A 24,763-nucleotide genomic window follows, 5' to 3' on the forward strand; every position below is an offset into this window, starting at 1 on the left:
GCAGCCATCAGTTCTTCCCCCTGCCCAGCTGGGGCACTAAAGGGCATCTTGATGTTATCCTTCTAGTATCTCCCTACCGTGGACCGGGGCTGGGGCCCAGGAGGGCTGCTTTCATACCGGTCTCCCAGCCACCAGTGTCCCCTCCTCCCTTTTGCTACCCTAGCCTGGGCACACCTCTGAGGAAAGGTTTTCAGGGGCTTCCTGCTGCCTATAACCCATCTCCTTGGCCTGACTAACAAGGCCCTTGCTGCCTGACCCCACCCTCCAGCCTCATCTATGACTCCACCCTTCCCCCAACACCCCACATCCTGCTGCTCTCAGCTTCTCACCAGACCCCAAACACCCCAGCCAGTTTCACCTCTGGGCCTTGGCACCTGCTGTTTCTGCCACCTGGCTCCTGTTCCTCTTTTGCCTGCCGAGTTTCCATTTTCCCATCAGGATCCAGTTCCCAGGACACTTCATCTCAACACTTCGGGTCAGCCACTCCCTTCTCAGGGGCCCTCACAGCCCTCTGATCCTCCCTATGGCCAAAGGAGGAGTTTTCCCTTTTACGTGTCTGTATCATATGGATTTTTAGGGATTAGCATGTATTACTTTCATAAAATGAAGAAACAATACTACTTTGAGTTTAGGAAACGAAGTTTAAGATACAGCGTACAAAAGATGTCACATGAACCAAATAACACTTCACAAACTGTTCTCAACACTGGAGATTAAATGGCCCATCAGTAGTCCTGCCTGAAGTGCTATAAATCCAGGAAATACAGAAATAAAATGTAGAGCTCCAAAAGACCTCAGCGCCCCTGTAATCCAATCTTCTCGTTTTACAAGAGAAAATGAGGCACTGAGTGATGAAGGGGATTGCTCAGATTGGCAAAGCCAGGAAGCAGCAGAGATAAGAGCAGAATCCACCTCTCTAGGCTCCAGTGCTCTTTCCCTAAGCGACCTCCTTCCTGCGCCCAAGAAATAATGTGGAAAGGGAAAGGAGCCACTTAAGCTGGGCCTTGGGCTCAGGAGAACAATTGTGGGTTCATAACAGTGGGCATCATAATTATGTCTAAAATGTTTGGTTGGGTCCAAATTGAGAAGCCTTTGAATGCCAAGCAAATGAGTTTGTCCTTTATCATGCACGAAGCAGGGAGACATTAAAGGCATTCATGTGTGGGGTGACATGATGCAAAGGGGTAATTTAAGAAAACGAATTTGGGGGAAGGGAGGGACTGAAGTAGGGAGACCCAGATGGGAAGCTTTTGGCGTCGTCCATTGTCCATGAGATCATAGTGGCTGTGGCTGAAGGAGTGGGCATGAGGAAACAGAGACAGGAAAGATCATCTGGAGGTGAACTGACTGAACTGGTGATCGCAGATGAAGAGTCAAAGAGAAAGAGGGTCAAAAAAAGCCCAGAAGGTTCAAGCCTGAGCATCCAAGGGTACCCGATTATAAATTCCATTGTTTTCTTATTCTCTTTCGTATCAGAAGCTTTCAACTTTCTATCACACAATGCTTGTATTGAAATTTAACAACAAAAATAAAACATACTATAAAAATGATGAGTAGCATCTTAAAAAGAAACCCAGACTCAATGATTGAAGATCATTTAAATACCTCAGAAAGGAGGAAGTCAGATGAAGGATCGGCAGACCCAGTGATGATTGTTACATTTTTAAAACTCCATTCATGGTGGAAAGGAATTAAGAGAATGAATGTCTTCTATGTTGGAGGAAACAGCCGGATATGAGGAGAGTGCAGATGTTCTAAGGTACCCAGCCAAGTAGATGCAGATAATTCACAGATCCAAGCCCACTGTCAGCGGGGCTTCCAGGAGCTCAGGGCAACAGTGAATAACTCTCAGCCAAGAGGAAAAGTCAGGATTATTCAGGAGACCCAAGGAGTTGCTGCAGACTCTTAAGGAGGACGTGGCCTGGTGAAAGCTGGGGTTTAGGAACAGTAGCTGACGAGGGCCCTGACAAAATCCCTCACACACAGAGGACCAGCCCCACGGATACTGACAAAATAAAATTCTAGACCCGGATCGGACCGTGGTTAAGATGTGGGGGGTGAAGAAGGAGGAAGGATTTATCTGCTCTTTTTGTTTGCAAAGAGTCTCTTTCATCCGATACCCTCTTCAATCCATTCCTAAACCCAAAGCAAACATGGATTTTCTCTGATTAACTTGCTCTGCATTCCACCTTTCCTGGAAAAGACCGAAGTGCAAAAGCCTGCTAAAACCTGCCTTTCATGGTCCTCTGTGAGTGCATTAAGGAGCTGAAAGGAAAGCAAGATGTTTTCTGATCCTTTTATTTTTTCTACTAAAAATAACACCAGATAATACCATCTTTGAAATCATCTCCTGTATTTGGCAAAATTATTGGAAAGATATTTTGTAAAAGATACAAAATTATCTTGGACTACTTTTTGACGATGGGACCAAACTACGCATGTGCAGTGCCTTCTCGGTGCTCCCTTGGCCCTGGTGGAGCTCTGTGTCCACCAGTCCACCCTTCTGGATTTGTTCTGTCCCTCTACATCCCAGGGCTGCTCTCAGCCTGTAGGCACTTTTCTGAAAGGCAGCCAGCATCTATGGATTCTTCTCCCGTGCTCTCTTAGGCCGTGGGTCTTTCCTACAGTGATAATTTGGCCAGCGGTTCTCAACCTTGGCCACACATTAGAATCACCTGGGAGCCAGTGGTCTGGTGGGGAGCCTTGGGTATGAGGATTATTAAAAGCACCCTAAGTGACTCTAATGTGTAGCCCAAATCAAGACTACCTCCTCTAAGAAGAAGATGTATAGAGACTGGCCATTGATGTAAGCTCTTAACTCCAAATTTAAAAAATACCCCTTGAAAAAGGCTGGGCTGTTTGTATTCAGCTCCTGGAGTTGGGAGTCCCTGCTCTGGTGCCGGTTGCCAGGGAACAGAGAGCAGGCAGAGGGAAAGTAGCTCTGTGTCAAATTTGTATTGATCTGAGCATAGGTGAAGGTAAGAGCCTGGTCCTCCACACCCACATCTGATTCTTTCTGCTCTTTTCCCCTATTGCAAGCAGACATCACACTATTGACTAAAACTCCTATGTTCCTTTCCTGGGAAGAGAGAGTGTCTGGGTAAGCCTTCAGCATCCCAATATGGAGTAAAGCTTTTCTGTTAAAGAAATTTCAGGCAGTGGAGGCAGGTGCGAAAATACTATGGAAGTTGGGGGCCTTCTCTTGTGCTCTGTGCAATTAAGCCTAGACTAGAAGCAGATAAATCTGCCTTGTTTCTTTTAATAAAGCTTCTCAGCTTTCTGTGTGCGTAAGAATCACCAGTCCAAGAAGTTTGTTAAAATGCAGATTCCTGGGCCCCGCCTGGGATTTTTATTACCTTGAGATGGTGCAAGCCCAGCAATCTGAATTTTTGTTTTTAATTAAATTTTTTTTATATTTTTTTTAACGTTTATTTATTTTTCAGACAGAGAGAGACAGAGCACGAACGGGGGAGGGTCAGAGAGAGAGGAAGACACAGAATCTGAAACAGGCTCCAGGCTCTGAGCGGTCAGCACAGAGCCCGATGCGGGGCTCGAACTCACAGACCGCGAGATCATGACCTGAGCCGAAATCGCACGCTTAACCGACTGAGCCACCCAGGCGCCCCTCAATTTTTTTTTTTTTTTTTTTTTAAGCAGGCGCGTTATTTTGCCTTGTACTAAACTTAGTGGTGATTAAAATGCTCTCTTCTTACACTTGGATACAGCTGGCTCTACGGAAGCATTTGTTGGGACTAAAGGCACCCTAAGAACCCAAAATAATTCATCTTTTTGCAAAGGTATTCCTGCAGGTTAGAGATCAAAATGCCACTCCGGTCAGGGCACGTAATGCCTGGTTTTATGCAGAACTGTGGTTAGTAGATGATTCCCACTTGTTGGTACCAATCAGCCACGCCAGGTTGGGAGCGTTCTCCCTGCAACCACCCATCACCTCCCCCCCCCCAGAAAAAAACACTAACAAAACAAGAACAACAACGAAAACACCCCACAACCAAACCCATTTCTGGAGCACCTTCTGGCCTGGAGGAAATCAACCCAGGTGGTAACGCCCTCCCACCCCCACTTCCCTCTAGCAGAGGGCACTGATTCTGAGTTTTGTTCCTGGTCCAAACCAGTCCCCAGGGTCTTCTGCAAGAAGAGCCATTACAATGGACCAAAACTTCCTGTGTGGGCAGGCACCTTACATCCATTGTCTATTATCTTCACAGCAACCCTGCAAGGTAGATATCTTCATTTAACAGATGCCAGCGTTTAGAAACATTGTTTTAGAGTGATCTGGGTTTGAACCTGAGATGGACTCTTTCCTGCCCCTCCGCCCCCAGGCATCCAGGACTTGTCAACAGCTCTTGCTGGTGCTGGGCTCAGGTCTGGTCTGGTCTTCTCTCTCCACTCCCTCAAGCACACGGGCAGGGGGGGTGGGGGTGGGGGTCCTGACATTTCATTGCTCCCTGTCACACCCACCCAGATCAGAGTTTCAGCTAATTAAAAGCCCTTTCAGTTTGCAGGAGGAGAAAAGGTGCAGATAAAGACTGGCTAGCTAAGCAAACAAAGTCTAAGGATCCTACTCGCTTGTGAAAATGTTCGAGCTATAAGTGAAAAATGCAGATTACAAAATGTCAAGTATCATCTTAATTATGTAAAATCTATACATACTATGCACGTGTAGTAAAACATTAGAAGGCTTTTAATTTTTTAATGTTTATTTATCTTTGGGAGAGAGAGAGAGACAGGAGAGAGAGGCAGAGCTCGAGTGGGGGAGGGGCAAAGAGAGAGGGAGACACAGAATCCGAAACAGGCTCCAGCCTCTGAGCTGTCAGCACAGAGCCCGATGGGGGGGGAGGCTCGAACCCACAAACCATGAGATCATGACTTGAGCGGAAGTTGGACAAAGTTGGACGCTTTACCTACTGAGCCACCTGGGCGCCCCTAGAAGGCTATTTAATTAAATGTTAATAGTGGGGGTTGGAAGTAAGAGTGACATTTTAAGTTTTATTTGCAAATTTTGATACAATGAACATGTTACATGTGGCCACCCTTATAGTGACATACAAAAATAGTTTCACTGCCTGAATAATCCCGTTCCATCTATTCATCCTTCCCTTCCTCCTCCTGAAATCACAACCACTGATCGTTTTACTGTTTTCATAGTTTTGCTTTTCCCAGAGTCTAGTTGGAATCATACAGTATGTAGCCTTTTCAGGCTTTCAGGATTGTTTCACTTAGCATAGATTACATTTTTTATCAGAAATAAAGTTATAAAATTAAAAACTGTACAACCTATGTGACCAGTCACTATTTACCTGTGACTCCAAAGAAAAAAAGTCACATCATTCTTTGCCGTTCAAATTACAGTACCCCTATTCCCGCCCCTGGCATTCTGGGACTCCCAGGGCTGCATACACATCCCACACTGCTCCATACTGGCTCTCGCTTGTCTCCAGATCCATGAGTCCCTCTTCTTGGAGTCATTTTCCCCCCACTGTGGAGCAGACAGCATCCTCCAGGCACCATGTGAGTTTCTCAGGCTCTTGCACCTTTGGCCACAGACCCTTTCCTCATTCCCCCACAATCCTAACAGACTTAGTCATACCTACTTAAGACTTTGCTGAAATTTGGGGAATGGAAGGAAGCACAACACAGAGAACGATTTATATTTGCTCCTAGACAAGGTTTCGTTCAGCCTCCTGGATCCTTCTTCAGGTCTTCCGTGCTTTGCTCCCAGCCATAGACTATTTCAAGGGCCAGCTCACCTCTGCACTATAAAAATCCCTGGAGAGGTCAACCTGTAGAGGGACCAACAACCAGAAGGCCCCAGAAGACAGGAAACATCCAGTAGCAAAGCCCAAGGCCTATATACCATATCTTCATTTTCCTCACTTCCTGGCTTAGAGTCTTTGCAGGCTGAGTAGCAGCAAGGACAGCCAGGGACAGGGATATAGTCATGTCCCAACGTCACCAAATGGTCCTGGCCATGTGGCTCTGTGCCAAGCAGATCCAGTCCCTTTTTACGTTGTTGCAAATGTGAGGGGCGTGTCTGTCCTGCACCCCCCCCCCTCGTCATTGATACTCTGCTTTAGCAAACTATGGCTCAGGAAGAAAGCACGTGACTATAAAATACATAAAAATACACAGGCATGGGGTAGTCTAAATCCACACAGAGGGAAGTCCAGAGTCTCACAGAGGAGGGACAGTCTAGTAAAACCCAGAGCCAAATTAAGTTATTGAAGTGACCACTCAATTTATTTGTCTGAAACTTCACCCTTGGATTCTTGAGAACTTTTCCCAAGCATCTATTTGCTTAGGCACAACTAAAAGGCTCACAGCAAGGGGCAGGGGTGGGGGAGGGGGGGAGGTGGCGGGGGGGGGGGGGGGGGGGGGGGGGTGGGGGGGGGGGGGGGTGGGAATATGTTCAGAGGGTGGTCTCCTGGCCAGTAAAGTCAGCACCAAGGAAATTGTTAGCAATGCAAATTAGCTGACCCACTACAGACCTACCCAATCAGAAGCTCTGGGGGTGGGTTCACCATGTTCAGAGCCCGTCAGGTGATTCAGGTGCAGTTTACAGTGGGAACCACTGGTCTATCAGATTCTAAAGTAAACCACTTCCTTGAAGGCAAAAAAAACCTGCTGCTTATTTTCAAACAGTGATTTTTTTCCAGCTCAGTACATTGTGGGATCTAAATCCTCTGAGATCCAGGCTCAGCCCGGGTCACACTACTTCAGAGTATTGTTAAATAACTAAGGTTGTTGACATTAATTCAAAAGCTTGAAGAAAATTTTTTAAATCAATGACAAAGGAGAGAATGTATAATTTGATTTGGTTTATAGAGAAATAATAATTGTAATTATTTATATAATGTATTCACCACTGTAAAATGTTGAAATAGCATGCTACTTAAAAAATACGTTATTGGGTGCCTGAGTGGCTCAGTCAGTTGAACATCCAACTTCAACTCAGGTCACAAGCTCTGCCTTGGTGAATTCAAGCCCTGCATTGGGGCCCCCTTCAGATCCTCTGTCCCCCTCTCTCTGCCCCTCCCCTGCTCCCTCTGTCTCTCTCAAAATGAGTACACTTAAAAAATACACTATTGACATCTTTTAAAAAATATATTACATGAGCTTTGTTCTTCGTTCATTTTATTTTGTTACCTGTACGTGGCTGTCTCTTCATAATTTAAAGAGTAGAACATTGTGCTCCTATTATCCTTCCGCCATCCATGGAAAGATATCCCTGAAAGGGCCAATCAAACCTGAAAGGGCAGGGGTTTTTTTGCCTATTTTCACCTACACGCGACTTCTCACAGTGAGACCGCTGGTATTTAAATCTGGGAACAGTCCAGCCGCACATGCCTTTGCATGTGCTTTATGTTGTAGTAGAGGGGGGAAAAAAGGGCTCCAAAGACCGTACCAGAGAGCAGGAAAGCTGTGCATCAGGCAGCGTGTGAACAGTTGATAAAAGGAGCTGAGAGCATCCCCAGGTCTTCTTGGTTTGGCGGACACTGTTTTTCCAGGTAACAGACACTTGGCTGCTGAAACAGCAGTCTGTGAGCCTCAAGTGTTGTGTGAACGAGAGGCAGAGGGAGGGGAAAAGTTTTGAACACAAGAGGCATAATTTATGAAGCAACTGATTATTTTACTAATCTATAATGAGGGGCGCCTGGGTGGCTTAGTCTGTTAAGCGGCCGACTTCGGCTCAGGTCATGATCTCACGGTCCGTGAGTTCGAGCCCCGCGTCGGGCTCTGTGCTGACAGCTCAGAGCCTGGAGCCTGTTTCGGATTCTGTGTCTCCCTCTCTCTGACCCTCCCCCGTTCATGCTCTGTCTCTCTCTGTCTCAAAAGAAATAAATAAACGTTAAAAAAAATAATCTATAATGAAAATAATTTAAGAAAGGCCGAGAAGTATCAAATACCAAGTTGAGCAAATGACAGAATTACGTCAAACTCTTTTGCAACAATTTACGCCTGTTTGTCTACACCTGCAGCAAAGTTGCTTATACAAATCAGCCCCTGGCTCCCTCTTACTCTGTGTCTCGCTGCTGACAAATTTCAGACAGCATCCTTCACTCTGGCTCATCTTGTCCTTAAACCTGGGTAAGGTTTAATTTAGTCTAAAGGCATTCCGTTCAGTTACATCAGCTTACAGCGGGAGATGCCCTCTGCTCTGCGCTGGAAATTATTACATTGCTTCCCAATCAAACCATTCCAGCTTCGCTCTCTGTGTCTCTTTCTCTTGTGCCCGGACATCTTATCTCCCATTTTCCCTCATTCCTCTGTCTCAGAGATTCCCTATAGTTCTGCAGGAAAAGGAGATGGGGCAGGGGGAGTGGTAGGCACAGGTTATATGTGAACAAACTCTAGAATCCCGAGGAGTTCCCAAGCAGCTCAAAGGTCGAGCTGTAGGGACCCTCTGTGTATCTCGGTTGGGCAGGTGGTCCTCCTTCACCCTCATGCATTCTCGTCTCCCTGCTGCTGAGCCTGGTGCTCTGCTGAGTTCTCATATGAGTAGAATCCGTGAGCACAGCCTCCGTAACTGGGGATAGAAAACGCGATCTCATTTCCTTTGTTACCCAGATTACTGCTTGGCTCCGACCCCTCCCCACATCCCAACATGGGCCCCTCAGTGGGTCCCCCAGTTCTGAAGACAGTTCCCCAAGATGTAGCCTAAAGGATGTCCTAAAAGAAGTTTCTCTTCTGCTACTCCACCTTCCAGCCGTGTTCCCTGTGCACTCAGCTCTTCACGCCATGGAACACACCCTTGCCCACAGCCCAGAGGCTGCAACAGGATAAACAGGATACCGCTGAACATTCAGGGGCAATGGAGAGGAATTGTCTTGGTGCAAATGCCTAGTGATGGTGCCCGGCATGGCTCTTCTCAGAGCTGGAGCCCAGACCCAGCCTCAGGTTCCAGCCAACACTCCACCCTTGTATCCATCCCTCCCCTCCTCTCCACCACTTCAGTGGTTGTTCTTCAGTATTAGTTCCTAACAATCATTAGATGGAGAAGGGGAGAGAACTCCCTAAGATCCCCAGGACGAGTTCCCATTCCTTGTTTGAGAACTTTCCTTTTCCCAAAATAGTTGAGGGTAAGAGGGTCCATCCCTACCCGGTAAATCTCACCCCACTCCTTAGTGCCCAAGGGCCCCTCAGTAAACAACTACAGCAGAACAGCAACCTAGATGGGTTAGTTAGCCTTAAATTAACACTTAGTTGCAAATGCCAACAGGCTGGCCAGGCAGAGGCGCCCCCCACCCCCCACCCCAAGCCTCCTCCCTGCTCTAAACTCCTCCACCCACACTGAAGAGCTTTGCAACATGTGCGTCCTAAATCCGTGCTGAGCCAGAGATTATTTCCCCGGATTCCCTCCCCCCCCCCCCCAGTCAACAGGGTTTTGGAGGCCTCTGCCAAGCTGAATTGTGCACCACTGTTCATATTACCTAATGCAAGGCCTAGCTCCCAGAGCAAGAGAAGTGTGCATGCAGGTTTGCGGGAAAAAGGTTTCTCCAAGAGCGATGGCTGTGGACAAGATTTACGTTTTGATAACTATAGGGCCCAATCAAATGGTTTCCTCAGAACAAAGGAAAGGCTTGCCTGAAGGGTAAATTCGGCTATCCTACTCTTTCAGGGCAGAACCGTGTGAAATTATACATACATAATTTACATTTACATATAAATAGAAATAATAAATATATTTATACACACCATTATTTACATATACACTATAATATGTAAATGTGTATTATACATAATATGTGAACACATTTATTAGATATATTTACATGTAAATATAAATATATATAAGTAACATATTTACATATATATTTTTTTAAGTCAGAGAGTTATTATGAAGGAAAAAACCATGGCCCAAGATTCCAACTTTTAACATTTTCCTCTATGTATATAAAAACAGATAATAAAATGATAGATGCACTAGCTATGAACATTCAACTAATATAGAAATCTTCGTTGTAAAGTGAAAGTCTCCTTTTTATAAAGCAGAAGCCCTCATCCCCACTCAAGCCTCCAGCCCTCGCTCTGCCATTGGTACAAGGGCACCCAGCTATGAGGACAAGTAGAGACTGAAATCTGTCTTTCGCTATTTGCCAAGCTGTGTGCCTGGCCACTGAGCAATGTCCACTCAGAAAAAAGGGTACCTTTTCCTAATTTGTATGAGGACGTTGTATTGACTTTGAAAACATTCTTTGAATAATTCCTTGCATATCTTTCTAAAAAATTATGCACCTACCAGCACATATGAATGTATGTGTCCTTTGCAATCGCACAAAAAAACACAATACACATTATTCTGAACTTCCCTTCCTTTCTTCCTTTTTTCTTTTTCTCCTTCACCGTATTTGTATAACTTAATAGGTATTGGGGATTTTCATGTATCAGCAATACTGATGTGTGCTTCTTTTTTTTTTTTCTTTTTTTTAAGGGTCTGTGGTATTCCATTGTATGGCTTTATCAAAGTTTATTTAGCTAGTTCCCTTTTAATGATTGATGGGCATTTAGGTTGTTTCCAGGTTTTATTTAGTGGGGAGGCAGGAAGGATTAGGGTTATTACACAAATATCATAGTACATAGTGGTATAGTTTTATGACCATGTTCAGGATGGCAAATCCCTAGCAGTAGAATTTCTGGGTCAAAAGGCATGAAGGTTTTAAAATTTAACAGACATTAATCATCACAAATTGCATTCCCAAGAATATCCATATTTTGGTGCACCCGCCACCCCGCCCCAGGGTATTATCACATTAAGTTTTGCCAATTTGATAAGCAGAACATATCTCGTTGTTTAGATGCAAATTCCTTAAAAAATAAGTCATGTTATCTGTTAGCCACTCGTCCTTTTCTGTTAGCTGTATGTTCACATGTTTTGCCCATTTCCTATTGAATTATTCATCTTTTTTTACTGAGTCATAAGATTTCTTTGTAAATGAAAACGCGTAGTCCTTATTGTTCTTGTGTTGCAAATATTTCTTCCAGCACATCATTCATCTCCTGATCTTGTGCATATTCCTTTTGTTCTACAGAATTTCCAAATATGTAGGCAGTCAGATTCATTAATCATTTTCCTTATGGCTTCTGTGTAGGTACAACTTTCTAGTGACAGTTTTTCCAGATTCAACCTAGTAAAGTTAACCAAGAACTCTTGTGCCTGATTTCAGCCCACCTGTCCTTCAAGGTAGCCCCATCCTGGCAGTGCGAATGCTCTAAGGACAATGTGATGAACAGTGAGGTTTTTCAGAGGGCTTTTGCCTCCCATGTCTCCTAAAAATGAATAGATCTGGAAACCAGAATTTCTCTTCAGAGCCCAGACATTCAAGGGACAGGGACACGGCCCAATGACCACGTTCCTTACATTATCAGTCACGCTTTGCTTTATTCAAGTAGCAGATGGTCGGTTAAATATGATACGATTCTCACTGGGGGCTTATTGTAGGGTTTTTTCTCCTTTTTGTATTCCCTTTTGACTTAAAAAAAATCAACCTATTATTAATATTTTATGTTTGATTTTATTTCTTGCAGGCAACTTCAAAAGATGGTCCATGACATCAAGAACAATGAAGGTGGAATAATGAACAAGATCAAAAAGTAAGTTAAACTCCATAGCACTGTATAAGCACTCATTTCCATAATTAACACATCATCCCAGCCTGTGCTAAGTGGAAGAAGACAAAGTTCTCCATTACCTGAGTGAGGAGTTGCAACCTTTTTAGCATGTAACCCTTTCTAACTCGTGGCCAGAGTCCATGGTGGTCAGATCTATGTTCAGGAAACATGGCAAATGAACAGGGTGATGCTCAGGGCCCTTTGCTTTCCCCTCTCATTGCAGTAAAAGTGAGCTATGCCACTTAAGATGGCAAATGTCAACAAAGACCTTTACAGAAACAGGAAAATCAGCTTCTGTAACTATGTAGTTAAGGGCCACTAGGACATGGTTGGAGAAATCCAAAAGAGAAGTTACAAGAACACAGCCCTAGCATCTTTAGGATGCCATACCTGTTTTCCATATTTCAATTTTTGTTTTTTCAGTTATAGCCTTAAAATGGAGTTAAAAAAAATTTTTTTAATCTTTATTTTTGAGACAGAGAGAGACAGAGCATGAGCGGGGGAGGGGCAGAGAGAGAGAGAGAGACACAGAATCGGAAGCAGGCTCCAGGCTCTGAGCTGTCCGCACTGAGCCTGTCGTGGAGCTCGAACTTGTCAACTGTGAGATCATTACCTGAGCCAAAGTTGGAGGCTCAAATGACTGAGCCACTCAGGCACCCTTTAAAAAAATTTTTTTTAACGTTTATTTATTTTTGAGAAAGAGAGAGAACATGAGCAGGGGAGGGGGAGAGAGAGAAGGAGACAGAGAATCCCAAGCAGACTCCGTACTGTCAGTGCAAAGCCCGATGTGGGCCTTGAACCCACGAACTATGAGATCATGACCTGACCAAAGTCAGATGCTCAGCTGATTGAGCCACCCAGGCACCCCAAAATAGTGTTTTCAGTTGGCATTTGGAGAAGGAAACTAGAATTCCAAATCTTCCTGCACATCAGAAACTCTTAAGTTTTTTTAAAAAAAGAAAATAAAAATTGTACATATCTATATTTGTCACTCAAAATCTAAGTTAAGAGGAAAGGGGAGATGGTATTCCACTAAGTTTTTGTTTAAGTTCTTTTTTTCAGAAAATGAAAGTAGTAGTCATTCACCAGAAGAGAAAAAAAATCAAAGAATTCAGAATTGCATAAAGTCAAAATCTCCTCCTTCCCCATGCCCCACATCAACCCACTCCAGGGCAATGGACATTGTCATGAGTGAGTCTGGTATAAATATCTACATGTATGTATTTTCACACGCACATACGTATATTGACATAGATGTAGCACTTAGCTATACATACATACATTTTCATCATGAATGGTGCTATTCTCCATAAAGCATTCTACCAACCTGACTTTGCTTAGTGGTTTTACTTAATGTTATATCATGGATATCTTTGTTTGTTAGTATGTAAAAATAAACCATATTCCTTTTTGAATAGCTGATTAATAGTCTGCTATAAATCCATTATCATTCATTTAACCAGCTATGTATTGGTGGACACTTTTTATTTTTTATTTTTTTAAGTTTTATTTATTTATTTTGTGAGAGAGAGAGAGTGTGTGCACACACGTGAGCAGGAGAGGGGCAGAGAGAGAGGGACAGAGAGATTCCCACGGGGCTCAATCTCACAAACTGAGATCATGACCTGAGCCAAGATCAAGAGTCAGAGGCTTAACTGACTGAGCCACCCAGGCGCCCCTGGTGGACACTTTTTAAAGAGAGGGAGATGTGGGAGTTTAAACAGGCATGTTCTTGGAGGGCAACTTGATAAGATCAATCAAAATTTTGTGGCCATTTCTTTCAGTTTAACTGCCACAAATAACATTTCAATAAATAGTTTTTGTAGACTTTGAGTATAGCAGAAAGCTAAATTCCTGAAATGAAATTTCTAGATCGAAGAAGTTATGCCCTTGACATTTTTGTTGATATTACCAAATTGTTTTCCAAAAATTTTGTACCACTAATAGTGTATAAAAGTTCATTGACCTATACCTTCAGAACAGAGTATGTTCAGGGGCATCTGGGTGGCTCAGTTGGTTAAATGACCAACTCTTGATTTCAGCTTCACAGGTCATGATCTTGTGGTTCCTGTGTCCCAGCCCCACACTGGGCTCTGTGCTGACAGTGCAGAGCCTGCTTGGGATTCTCTGCCTCCCTCTCTCCCTGCCCCTCCCCTGTTTGCACTCTCTCTCTCAAAATAAATAAATAAATATTAAATATATATGTATAGATTATATATAATATAAATATATGATATATAATATATATATAAAGAACAGAATATCTTCATTCTTTGGTCTTTGCTAAACTCGAAAGAAATCATGTTTTATGGTGTTTTTAGACTATAAAATGTAAATGAGTCTCAATATGTATAAGTGATTATCATAAAATCGTTAAAACGGTCTGCTTGTGGGGAACTGGTCATCTCCTAGAGGAGGAGACTTTGTCTCCATGTTCTGTCCTGTGGCAGGGAGAGGCATGTGATTATTTTCATTTAATACTTCTGACACATACAGAATCTCACTGAAATGAGAGAAGCCTGCGAGTCATTGTTTTAATCACTAGCAATTCTAGATTAATTATCCCACAGTTGCTAGTTTTATAACACACGACTTTTCTTAATAATATGAAGCCTCTGTATAAAATGTCTCTCTATTCCATGGTCGGTCATACACAGTAGCCACGGAGCTCACATATTTTCAGACAGTTTCTATTTTTTTTATGCCCATTGTTCCCAAAATGCACTTGTACTTGACAAATGTTTCTTCTCAGCTTGGGAAATCTGGCTGCCATAGTCATTACCCTGGGTGAAGTCAGTGGCCCTTTGGTTCTAAGGGACCTGCAGTTAAGCTCTTACTCGTTGCCAGGCAACAGGTGCTACCTTGAAAGGAGGAAGCACGGTTGAACACGCTGGTTTCCTAACACAAGACCATGACAGAGTTGTCACTGGTTCATGGCCAAATGAGAAAATAAGGACCTTGAAGCGTTGGGGGTTGGCATGCAGCTGCCAGCTGCTGAGTGAGGCCCAAACCACAGCTTTTCTTCCTGGTCGGTGTTCAGTGACCAACAGCCCTTTCCTGAGTCTGTCCTTTATTCGGAGATGATAACCTTCATACATTTGGGAATATTAAAATACCCTTTCTTTTCTTTAATGACATGATGGCAATAAAGGGGAATGGTTAGTTTTCAAAATTTTTCTCTTTCAGGAATAGACCTGGTACCATTCCTTGTTTGTTTTTGAGGGTTTTTTTCCCCTATAACACCGTGGATCATCTCTGTCTCTGGACCTCGTCATACATCTAATGATAATATCTTCCCAGCACACCCTGTCTTGCTATGAGAATTGAATGAAATAATTGATCTGAGAACCTTGGGGCAAACAAAAAGCAGAATTTCTATGCAAATATAAAAATTGTTATTTTTGAAACATTACAATTCTGGTTTATCGGGCTTATTTTTTGTAATCAAACATGAATTTCTGTGCTGCTTTTTTCCCCCCAAGGAATGAAATATGTTTTGCATGTAATGGTTACCTTATATCCTGCCTCTGTAAAAGGATGTGATGTGTTAGTAAATAAAAGCTACTGGATATAGGTTCTATTTATATATTTTTAAACTTCTTTAAGCAAATCATTCTTAAATAAAATGGGCAACTATTAGTAAGAATAATAATTTACTAGAAATAGAATGGGAGGTGGTGTCAAAACTTATAAAAAGCCTAAAAATTGGGGTATATTTTTAAAATGTAATTTTAAGTTTCTTCTTGTAATGAGTAGGGAAGGATTGTGAATATTCAAATATTCTATATATGCCTAAAGATACTAAAGTAGCTTTGAGAGTGCTTGAAACAGTTCAACTTCTAAGTAAGCTAAATATCACAATCCCCACCCGGGAACACTCACTGCTCTCTTATTTGGCTTTTTTTTTTTTTTAAATAGTGCAAAAACAGTGTCAGTCCAACCTACAACCAAAGTGCTCATTATAACTAATATTTTTCTTGTTGTTTAAAGCATTGAGGTATTAATTTATTTCTTTTAAGTTTATTTTTGAGAGAGACAGAGACAGCATGAGTCGGGGAGGGGCAGAGAGAGACAGAGAGAGAGAATCCCAAGCAAGGCTCCGCGTCTCCAGCACAGAGCCCCATGCGGGGCTCGAACTCACAAAACCGTGAGGTTGTGACCACAGTAGAAACCAAGAGTCAGACGCTTGACTGACTGAGCCACCCAGGCGTCCTGCATTGAGTTATTTATTAAAACAGAGTTCATCTTCTATTACCATCTTATCAACCAATTAACAATTTTCTTCCCTGAAGCTCTGAACTCAGGTGAATATTCCACCACCTGACTTCACCTTTGCCAAGTCACAGCCCCGTTGTACACTGGGGAGATGAGGGAGCTAGGAGACCTTTGATCAATGGCTTCACTACATTTATAATACATTTAGTCTTTCAATGTGATGGGTCCAAAAGAAGCCATTATTCTATTAGTTATCTGTCTGTTATCTCTATATTTGCTTATATTACGGGCCTTGACAACAGTTGTCCTACCCACTGACCGTTTGTCTAATGGTTGTTATCTATAGGCTGAAAGTCAAAGCACCTCCAAGTGTTCCTCAAAGGGACTATGCCTCAGGTAAGAGTATTTCTAAAATACTTGGACTCTCGACTAATTTCATGTTCATATTTAATTCTTGAAAAGGGAACTATGTTCTACTCATTTGAAAATAAAAGGTGCCTATCCTAATGCCCAAATCTATTAAGCATTTGACTATAGTGGAGATGTAGTACTCCATCCATCCATCCATCCATCCACTCATCTACTTATCAGACATTTATTAAGTATTGTCCATGTGCCAGGTACATACAAGGTTTTAGGTGGAGATACAGTGCTAACCAAGAAAAATATAGTCTCCACACTCATAGAATTTATAGCAAAGAGAGTATCCATTCATGATCTAAAAGCAATTAGGGTTCAGGGTGATGGGGAAGCACAAAGTTTTATGAAAGTCCTTACAGCAATGTCTAATCTAATCTGAGGTGGAGGTTGTGTAGGACCCAAGCCACCCAAGTCTGGTGACTGACCTGTTGCACCACTTTCCAGAACTCATTGGGTCACAGAGTGATACAAACATATATACATACATGCCCCGTCCTGACCTTTGAAATCTACCCGATCAAAAGTCAAGGGAGCTGCTTAGTGAACAAATGAGAACAAATTCATTCTTCTCTCCCAAGTTCTAAACAAGAAAACAGACTACACCTGCTAAGTAACCCAAGTTTTGGTAGGAAAGTCATGGAATCATGGAGTGTCAGGTTTAAAAGGAGCCCCAGGGGTCCTACAGCCTGTATCCAATCCAGTGCTTACACCTGCTCCCCCCACCATGCGCCACAAGTGAGGTCCACTTTCTGTTTGGACGTTTCCGGTGGTGACCTCCCACACCTACCTGGGCCTGTCAAGGGCAGACAGCTCCGTCAGGACACAGATGCAATCCATTTCCTAGTGGCTCCTTAAGTGTGTCCTAATGGCCACACAGCACAAGTCTGTAAACACCAAATAAAAGAGAGAGTGGGTCTGTGCAACGTCAAGGATACAATTAGGAAATTAGGTCACTTGAAGGGTTTCTTCTCTGGACTCGGTAACTCCAGTTGCTTCCGCTGTTGCACACATTCTTTGACTCGTTCAACAAATATTACACAAGTGTGCCCCGCGTGGTGCTCACGCTACTAGACATGGAGTAGGGAACAAACTATAGCCCCTGACCTTAAGGTGCTTAATGACTAGTGGGGAGCAGAGAATAGATAAGAAAGGCAATAGGCAGATACTGGCCTAAGGTCACACTGCTAGTGGATTGAAGCTCCCTGGCCATTCCACAAACCCCTGAGCGGTCAGAACTGAACCAGGCCCCCCCTCCCTGTACCCTTGGGCCCTAATTCCCAGGGGCTGTTGTAATCATTCTCCTCCCGCCACTGATGTCATTCAGGGAGGAGATCTGAGCAACTGCAAAGAGGACAGACCTCAGGACAAAGGAAGGTAGTCAGACAGAGATTCTTGGGCAAATGCCCACCACAGAAGCACAGGGCCTCCCAACCCTCTGGCCACCAAAGATGGGAAATATAACACTGCTCTGCCCTTGCCCTGCTGTCCTTACCGAAGCCAGCATTCACTCGATTTTTCGTCTCCCTGGCTACACTCTGACCGGCGGACCCCGCAAGGCTGACACGGGGAGAGCGGCTTGCACCATCAGTCCTGCCTCGTGCAACTAAGAATAGAGGAATAAAACTTGGACTTGAAAGTCCTTTAAGGCTGGAAAGCCCTGAAAGACCACCCAACCTTAGCTTCTCACTTAGGGATAACTGGAGCCCAGACAGGCCAACTGGCTGCCCAAGGCCCTACAACCAGGCGATGGCTAAGCTGGGGCTAAGCCCTCCATGTCTGCACACCCACCCCGTTAACAGGGCTCTGGGAAGGGCTGAAGGGATATTCAGACAAAGGGACTTTCTGAGATGTTAGGTATTTAGTTGCAAATCACCTCTCCCAGCCAGCCCAAATCTGCTCCCCACATGGTCACATCCCTTTCTTCTCTTGGGGTACACCCAGTGGTCCTGGACTGTCCACCGGCTGCCTCCCGCACAGCTTCTGTAGTTCTGCTTTCTGTTCCTTCCCTGTGTCTGTCCCCACCACCACATCTAGTCCAGCCTCCTTCCCTCTTTCTTTTCTGCGTGCCACTGCGGTCTTCCCACTGGTTCCCTGCATCTCACCACCGGCTCTGCATGAGGAGAAGCTGGCAGGCCCGGTGGCCCAGCGCGTGGCCTCCAGTGCTGAATCAGGGCTACAACTGAGCATGTGTCAGACCCACAGTTTGGAGTGCGTGTCTCTCAATGCTGGTCTCTGGTGCTGCTGCTGCTCTGGAACGGAAAGGCCCAATCCACACCCTTGCCTTCACCCCTTCCCTCAAGCTCTTGCCACAGAGTCCTTCACCGTCCTTCCCTTCCCATTCCCAAGACCCCTAGTCTGGTTCAACCTTCGTCTCTTTATGCCTGAGCTACTCAAACACCATCGTCATCAGCCTCCCTACCTCCAGCTTGTCACTGGGACCTACAGTGGCCTCTGTGGTTGGAGCGCCCCCTTGGCTGGCAACGAATCTGGTTTTGTTTTCTTCCCTGACTCTCCAGTGCAGCTCGTTCACTCCAGGCACCTCTGTGCCTTATGGATGCCCCTTCTAGCCATCAGCCAAGCCCTGCTTCTGGGGCTGACACACAGGCCCCAGCCTTAAGAGATGGAAGGAGGATGCCCTCTTTCGTCTTCATTCTGTCACTCAAGTCCTGCTCGTCCTTCAAGGCCCAGTTCAGTCCCACTGCCACCACACAGCCTCGTGTGAGCTCATGCAGCACCCTTCCTGGAGCTTTCCCAGCATCTGACCATGATCCCAGGTGGAGGGACATTTGTCAGGAAAGTTTACACCGCCCTGGGTTGTCATCAGTGTGATACATGGCTGCCCTCCTAGACTCTAGGTCTATTCCCTCCATGGCTCAGTGAGAAGATCTTGGACTTTGGGGTCCTTTAGCCCTGGGTTAGAATCCTGGCTGTGGCCCCTAAACACTGTGAACCTAGAACAGTTTAAAACTTCCCTGAGCCTCAGCTTCCTGCTTGGAGATGAGAGTGCCGACCTATCCTTCAGGTTATTATGATCATTAAAGTAGATTGATAGTCACACACGGCTCCCGTTGAGCCCTTACTTCTATCAGGCACCCTTCTGTGCACTTTCCCTGGGCTATTTCATTCTCTCAAAGCCCCATAATATAGGCACTATTAGTCATGTCCGTTTCAGTGACGAGAAAACAGATATCCAGAGGTTAAGCAACTTGCCTGTCACACTGCTAGCAAATGGCAGAATCGGGATTTTGATCACGGCAGCCTGACCTGAGAGCCCAAAGCTCAAAACCCCAGTGTGCACACTGAGGTGGGGTCATCGTGGCGTTCTCACATGTCACGTAGTGTTGTGCCCACAGGCTTGTGGGGTGGGGCATGTGAATCACAAAGCCTGGGCCAGGCAAGGGGAGGAGTCCCTCCATTGTGTGGCGTGGGATCGTGACACCGTAAATGGAGCACAAGCCAGAAACACGACACAATAGAAAAGGCTTTCCCTAATCAGGAGGCTGAGCCAGCGTCTCAGCTTCCTGCCAGGAAGAAACCTGCCAGGTTCTTGCGTGCAACCTTACATCTCAAGTTAAACCACCCGGCCCGTATTACGCTTGAATGTACCCTCCTGGAAACATCACCCTCTATACTTGAGGCTCTCTGGGGTCCATTTCTAAATGGTAACCATACTGTGTGGTTGCCATTAGAGTGAAATAGAATTGATATTGTTTTGAGGGTTTACTAAGACATTATCAATACCCGAGAAAACAATAAGTAACATTAATACAGCATTTACTATATGCCAGGCTTTGTGAAGCACTTCACATGTATTGTACTACTTGATTCTCATAAAAACATGAGGCAGGCACTATTCCTACCCTTGTTGCCCTGGCGAGAAATTGAGCTTTAAACAAAGTACTGGTCCACTGCCAAGCAGGTAGTAAAGAGCAGAGCCAGGATTTGAACCCAGGGAGCCTGGTTCTAAAACCACAACCAACCATATTAGGAGACTCACTGAGGTTCTGGACATCCCCTACTTTGGACCTCGTTCTTTGGACTCTCATGCTTTTCAGTCTGGGAAATGGCATGAGGGCTGTGATTTTATGAGTAAGAGATTGCAAGCTGCCTGTAGGATGGGTGTAGTGGGCGGGGCACCATCAGGTAACCTCTCCCACATGATGATGCTTTTCTCTCTTTCCTGCCTCAGTGCCCCATGATACCTGCACCGGGCCATGCTGTTTCTCCTAGGCTTTATCTGAAGCCACAGTAGAGGGCCAGGCAGTTTACATGAGATTTTAGCTGCAGGAGCCAACACAGGTACCCCGGCCCCCAGTCTACCCCCCACATTCACCAGCCACGTGGCCTCAGACAGGTTTTGCAGACTCTCTTAGCCCCAGTTTCCTCGACTGCAAAAGGGAGATCATAAAGGCACCTACCACAAAGCGCTATTTTGAGGATAATTGAGAAAGTACACTTATCCTAGCACTGAGCACACAGGAAGTGTTCAATAAATGCAATCTATTATTATTATCCTAATTTTCATTCGTTCAACTCATTTATTGGTTCATACTTTTATTACTGCGCAGGATTACAAATGTCAAGGGTCATCCAGATACAAAGGCAAACTAAATAGGCCTTGCTTTTCGGTATAGAGAGACACGAGCAAATGAATCCCAGCATAGGGCAGAATGCAGTGCCTATGTCGTCAGGGTGCCAGCAGCATCTAAGAGGGAGGAGGAAGGAGTCCCTCCCAGAGGAAGGAGTAGTGGGTTATAACCTGAGGGACTGGGGAAGATTGTATGGCAGAGGTATGGCAGGGCTTTCCCAGGAACAGGGTCTGGGGGAACAGCGTGAACGGAGCGGAGAACCACCAAAAGTGCAGGCTGGGAGGAACATGCTTCCAGTATCAGTGAACGTGGAAGGCTGTGTGAGAGAAGTCCAGAGAGGGACAGGAGATGAAGGCATTTGATGTGTTGACACAGAGCCTTGACTTCACTCCATAGGGAGCTACTGATGATTCTTGAGGAAAGGAGCAGCATGACTCAAACTGTATTTTAAGAAAATGACTAGAAACAGTATGAAGTATGTGTGGGAGAGGAAAGATAATGGGGACAGGAGAAGGAGTTAGACAGCTCCTGCGAGTACTTTGAGCAGTGTCTGACCACAAAGTGGACCCTGGGTCCCCGAGAAAAGGTTCGGCAGGCACGGCTGATCAAGGCAGGGAAGTGTGATTTATAACATCAATTTATAAATGTTTCTGTTTTAAAGGTCGAAACAAAAACATTGTGGCCCCTTAAGTGCTGATCTTCAATTATCCCCAAACTTAAGGTATTAGAAACCTATTCCCGCTCAGTGCCAGGTATTGGGAAGAGGACTTAGTCATCTATTCTTCTGGAGTTTCTTGGAAAACCCCAGTGGTTGCAGTATACTCTAATTTGGTATACATGAGGCCAAATCATAATTTAATAAATTTTTTTTTCTGTTAATGTCAAAGTTTGACCCATTATTTGGCTCCTAGAAGAAAGCTCTGTCTTAGCGCCTATCACGTTTTTCCCATGAGAGGGCGCTGTTGCTGCCACAGTTTAAAATCCGGCCACTCTGATCTAAACACCTCCTTCAGGCCCCCATTTTTTTTTTTTCAATATATGAAATTTATTGTCAAATTGGTTTCCATACAACACCAGTGCTCATCCCAAAAGGTGCCCTCCTCAATACCCATCACCCACCCTCCCCTCCCTCCCACCCCCCATCAACCCTCAGTTTGTTCTCAGTTTTTAACAGTCTCTTATGCTTTGGCTGTCTCCCACTCTAACCTCTTTTTTTTTTTTTTCCTTCCCCTCCCCCATGGGTTTCTGTTAAGTTTCTCAAGATCCACATAAGAGTGAAACCATATGGTATCTGTCTTTCTCTGTATGACTTATTTCACTTAGCATAACACTCTCCAGTTCCATCCATGTTGCTACAAAAGGCCATATTTCATTCCTTCTCATTGCCACGTAGTATTCCATTGTGTATATAAACCACAATTTCTTTATCCATTCATCAGTTGATGAACACTTAGGCTCTTTCCACAATTTGGCTATTGTTGAGAGTGCTGCTATAAACGTTGGGGTACAAGTGCCCCTATGCATCAGTACTCCTGTATCCCTTGGGTAAATTCCTAGCAGTGCTATTGCTGGGTCATAGGGTAGGTCTATTTTTAATTTTCTGAGGAACCTCCACATTGCTTTCCAGAGCGCAGGCCCCCATTTTTAATGTGCAATTCTTTTCCTTGTGCCTCTTTGGAGTCTACCCAGATCTGGAGTCAGTAGCCTGCCATAGCAGGGGCTAGAAATGGCAAGAAAAGATTCTAGAGAGGCTCTGGGGGATTCAGGGACCATTCACTGGGCCCTCTAGCCATGGCTGCTCAATGGGATGCCTCTATGGGATAGTCGCTGGAGCCACACTGCCCTCTGGACCTGTGCCTGGTTGATCTGTACATAGCTGAGTAAATTGTATTTAACCTCTAATGTCAGCGTATGTGATGGGATGGATGCTAAGCTTCTCATTCTCTAAATGTGTTTTGGAGTAAAGGGGGTCAAATATTCTCCTTGGCTGTCATAATTCAGATCAATTTTATTCTTCAAGATCCTGAGCTACTTGAGACCTGTTATATCCATTTTTACACTGCCTGCAGAGCCGAGGACAGGACTTGAACCCTGGAGCTCAAAGACAGTGAGGCAGTGTGACATTGGAGTTCAGAGCATGCACTTGGAAGTCTACCTACAGGGTTCAACTCCTGGCTCTATTATTTACTATCTGACCTTGGGCAAATGGCTTATTTTCTCTAGGCCTCAGTTTCCTCGTAAGGTTTTGAGGGAGCTAATTGAGTGCAAAACTCTGATGATATTGCCCAGCGTGTAGTAAAGCACCGGGTAAATGCTTTCCAATAAGAAAGTCAAAGTTAGAGCTACAGAGAATCACAGAAGTGATCCCATCGATCTTAAACCTGAGGCCCAGAGATGTTAATTGTCTTGCCTACCCTCCAACTAGTTAAGAACAGAGCCTGCATGAGAGTTTTGGTCTATCTGACTCCCTGTCCAGTGCTCTTCCTACTATACCATCCATATATTGATTCAAAGGAATCCTTAGAAGCAGCATGGTACGGATTGCAGGTGCCTCCCGGATCGTTCTAAAGTCCCAAAAGTGTTCCTTAACAAAAACGGACATGGTTCAGATGTACTGTTTCTCTGCTCAGTGGAACGTCCCTTTATGCTTTGAGAACTGATTTTTTCAAAAAAGAGGAGTCGAAAGTGGATGAACACGAGGTATGTGTAATAACCGTTCAAGGCCAAGGAAACAGGACCAGGAAGCCCAGGGGCAAGGAAGGTGGGCGCAGGGAGCTTGGGGACAGGGTGGAGCTGAGATTGACGCTTGTGCTTTCTGCTTCCCACATGCCACTGCAGAGGACCTTGCTGACGAAGAGGAGCAGTGGTCAGATGACTTTGTAAGTATTTGCTCCTGGGATCAGAAGATCATCCTTTCAGCCAAGGTCCGTGGGAGGCCTTTTGAAGGGCTTGTTTCTGAATTACATGCTCATAGTCAGCTGCACATCCCAGCAGGGAGATGGCTGGGCTGGAAAGGCCACCTACAGACAAGGCAGCAAGAACCTCATGATGGCTGACTTGACCTAGCACCCCCATGTGCCAGGCTAAGTGCTTCATCGGCATTACCTCATGTGAGCCTCTCCACAGCCCTGTGTGCAGGCATTCTTATCCCTGTCTTCAGTGCTGGTATTCAGAGTACTAACTAGCACAGCCAAAACACATGTTAGAACGTTTTTTAAATATTTCCATATCAGTTGACAAATGCCTCTGCCCTGAATTCCTCAGTGTCCCATCGCTGCCTGGGCCTTATCCAGGAGCCAAACATCAAAAACCAACATCAAAGAGTGAATGCCTGGCGCATCAGGGGGCCTCTGGGACACTCTTTAGGGCCAAGTCAGGACCTGAGCCATGCTAGTTGTCAAACATTGTGAATATCAGCCCTGCTCATTCTACAGGTAAAGAAACCAAGGCATGGAGAGTTTAAGTAACTTGCAGTTCCAAAATTCCAACCCAAGCCCTCAGGTCTCAAAACCTGGCTTTTAAACTCTAAAGTGCTTGCAGTGACCAAGAGGACAGTAGCAGATGCTGGGGGCCACAGACTGAGCAAGGGGCCTGGCCGTGATGATACGGAAGGTGATGTGTCAGAATTAACTGTCAACTTCTCCAAGGTGGCTCTGTAGCCCACAGGGCCCCAGTGCTCACTGCTCTCTTGGGTGAAGTCTTGTAGGGACAAGACAACCTAAAAACTTTTTTGTAACAATTATTCCTCATTTGTATGGAATTCATCCAGAATGTTAGCCTGCTCCACTCTACGTGTGTTTTATCTGGACAGGATCCAAGAGGGCCTCCACACAACCACACACCCCATTTTACAGATAAGGAAACCAAGGCTAAGAGAATGAAAAGGACTTGCACACGGAAATTCAGTTACT

At 44.8% G+C, this 24,763-nt stretch overlaps 1 protein-coding gene across 2 annotated transcripts in view; it reads left to right on the plus strand.

Moving 5' to 3' along the window:
- The window catches only part of BLNK (B cell linker), a 75,484-nt gene that overhangs the window by 13,233 nt on the left and 37,488 nt on the right, over positions 1-24,763 (plus strand). For both annotated transcript variants that reach the window (XM_030334411.1, XM_030334412.1), the window contains exons 2-4: positions 11,545-11,610; positions 16,190-16,239; positions 23,691-23,731. In XM_030334411.1, the coding sequence (XP_030190271.1) occupies positions 11,545-11,610; positions 16,190-16,239; positions 23,691-23,731 (157 nt within the window). The remainder of the gene's footprint in view (positions 1-11,544; positions 11,611-16,189; positions 16,240-23,690; positions 23,732-24,763) is intronic.

This window comes from Lynx canadensis, chromosome D2, assembly GCF_007474595.2.
Source record: "Lynx canadensis isolate LIC74 chromosome D2, mLynCan4.pri.v2, whole genome shotgun sequence".
Taxonomy (NCBI): Eukaryota; Metazoa; Chordata; class Mammalia; order Carnivora; family Felidae; genus Lynx; species Lynx canadensis.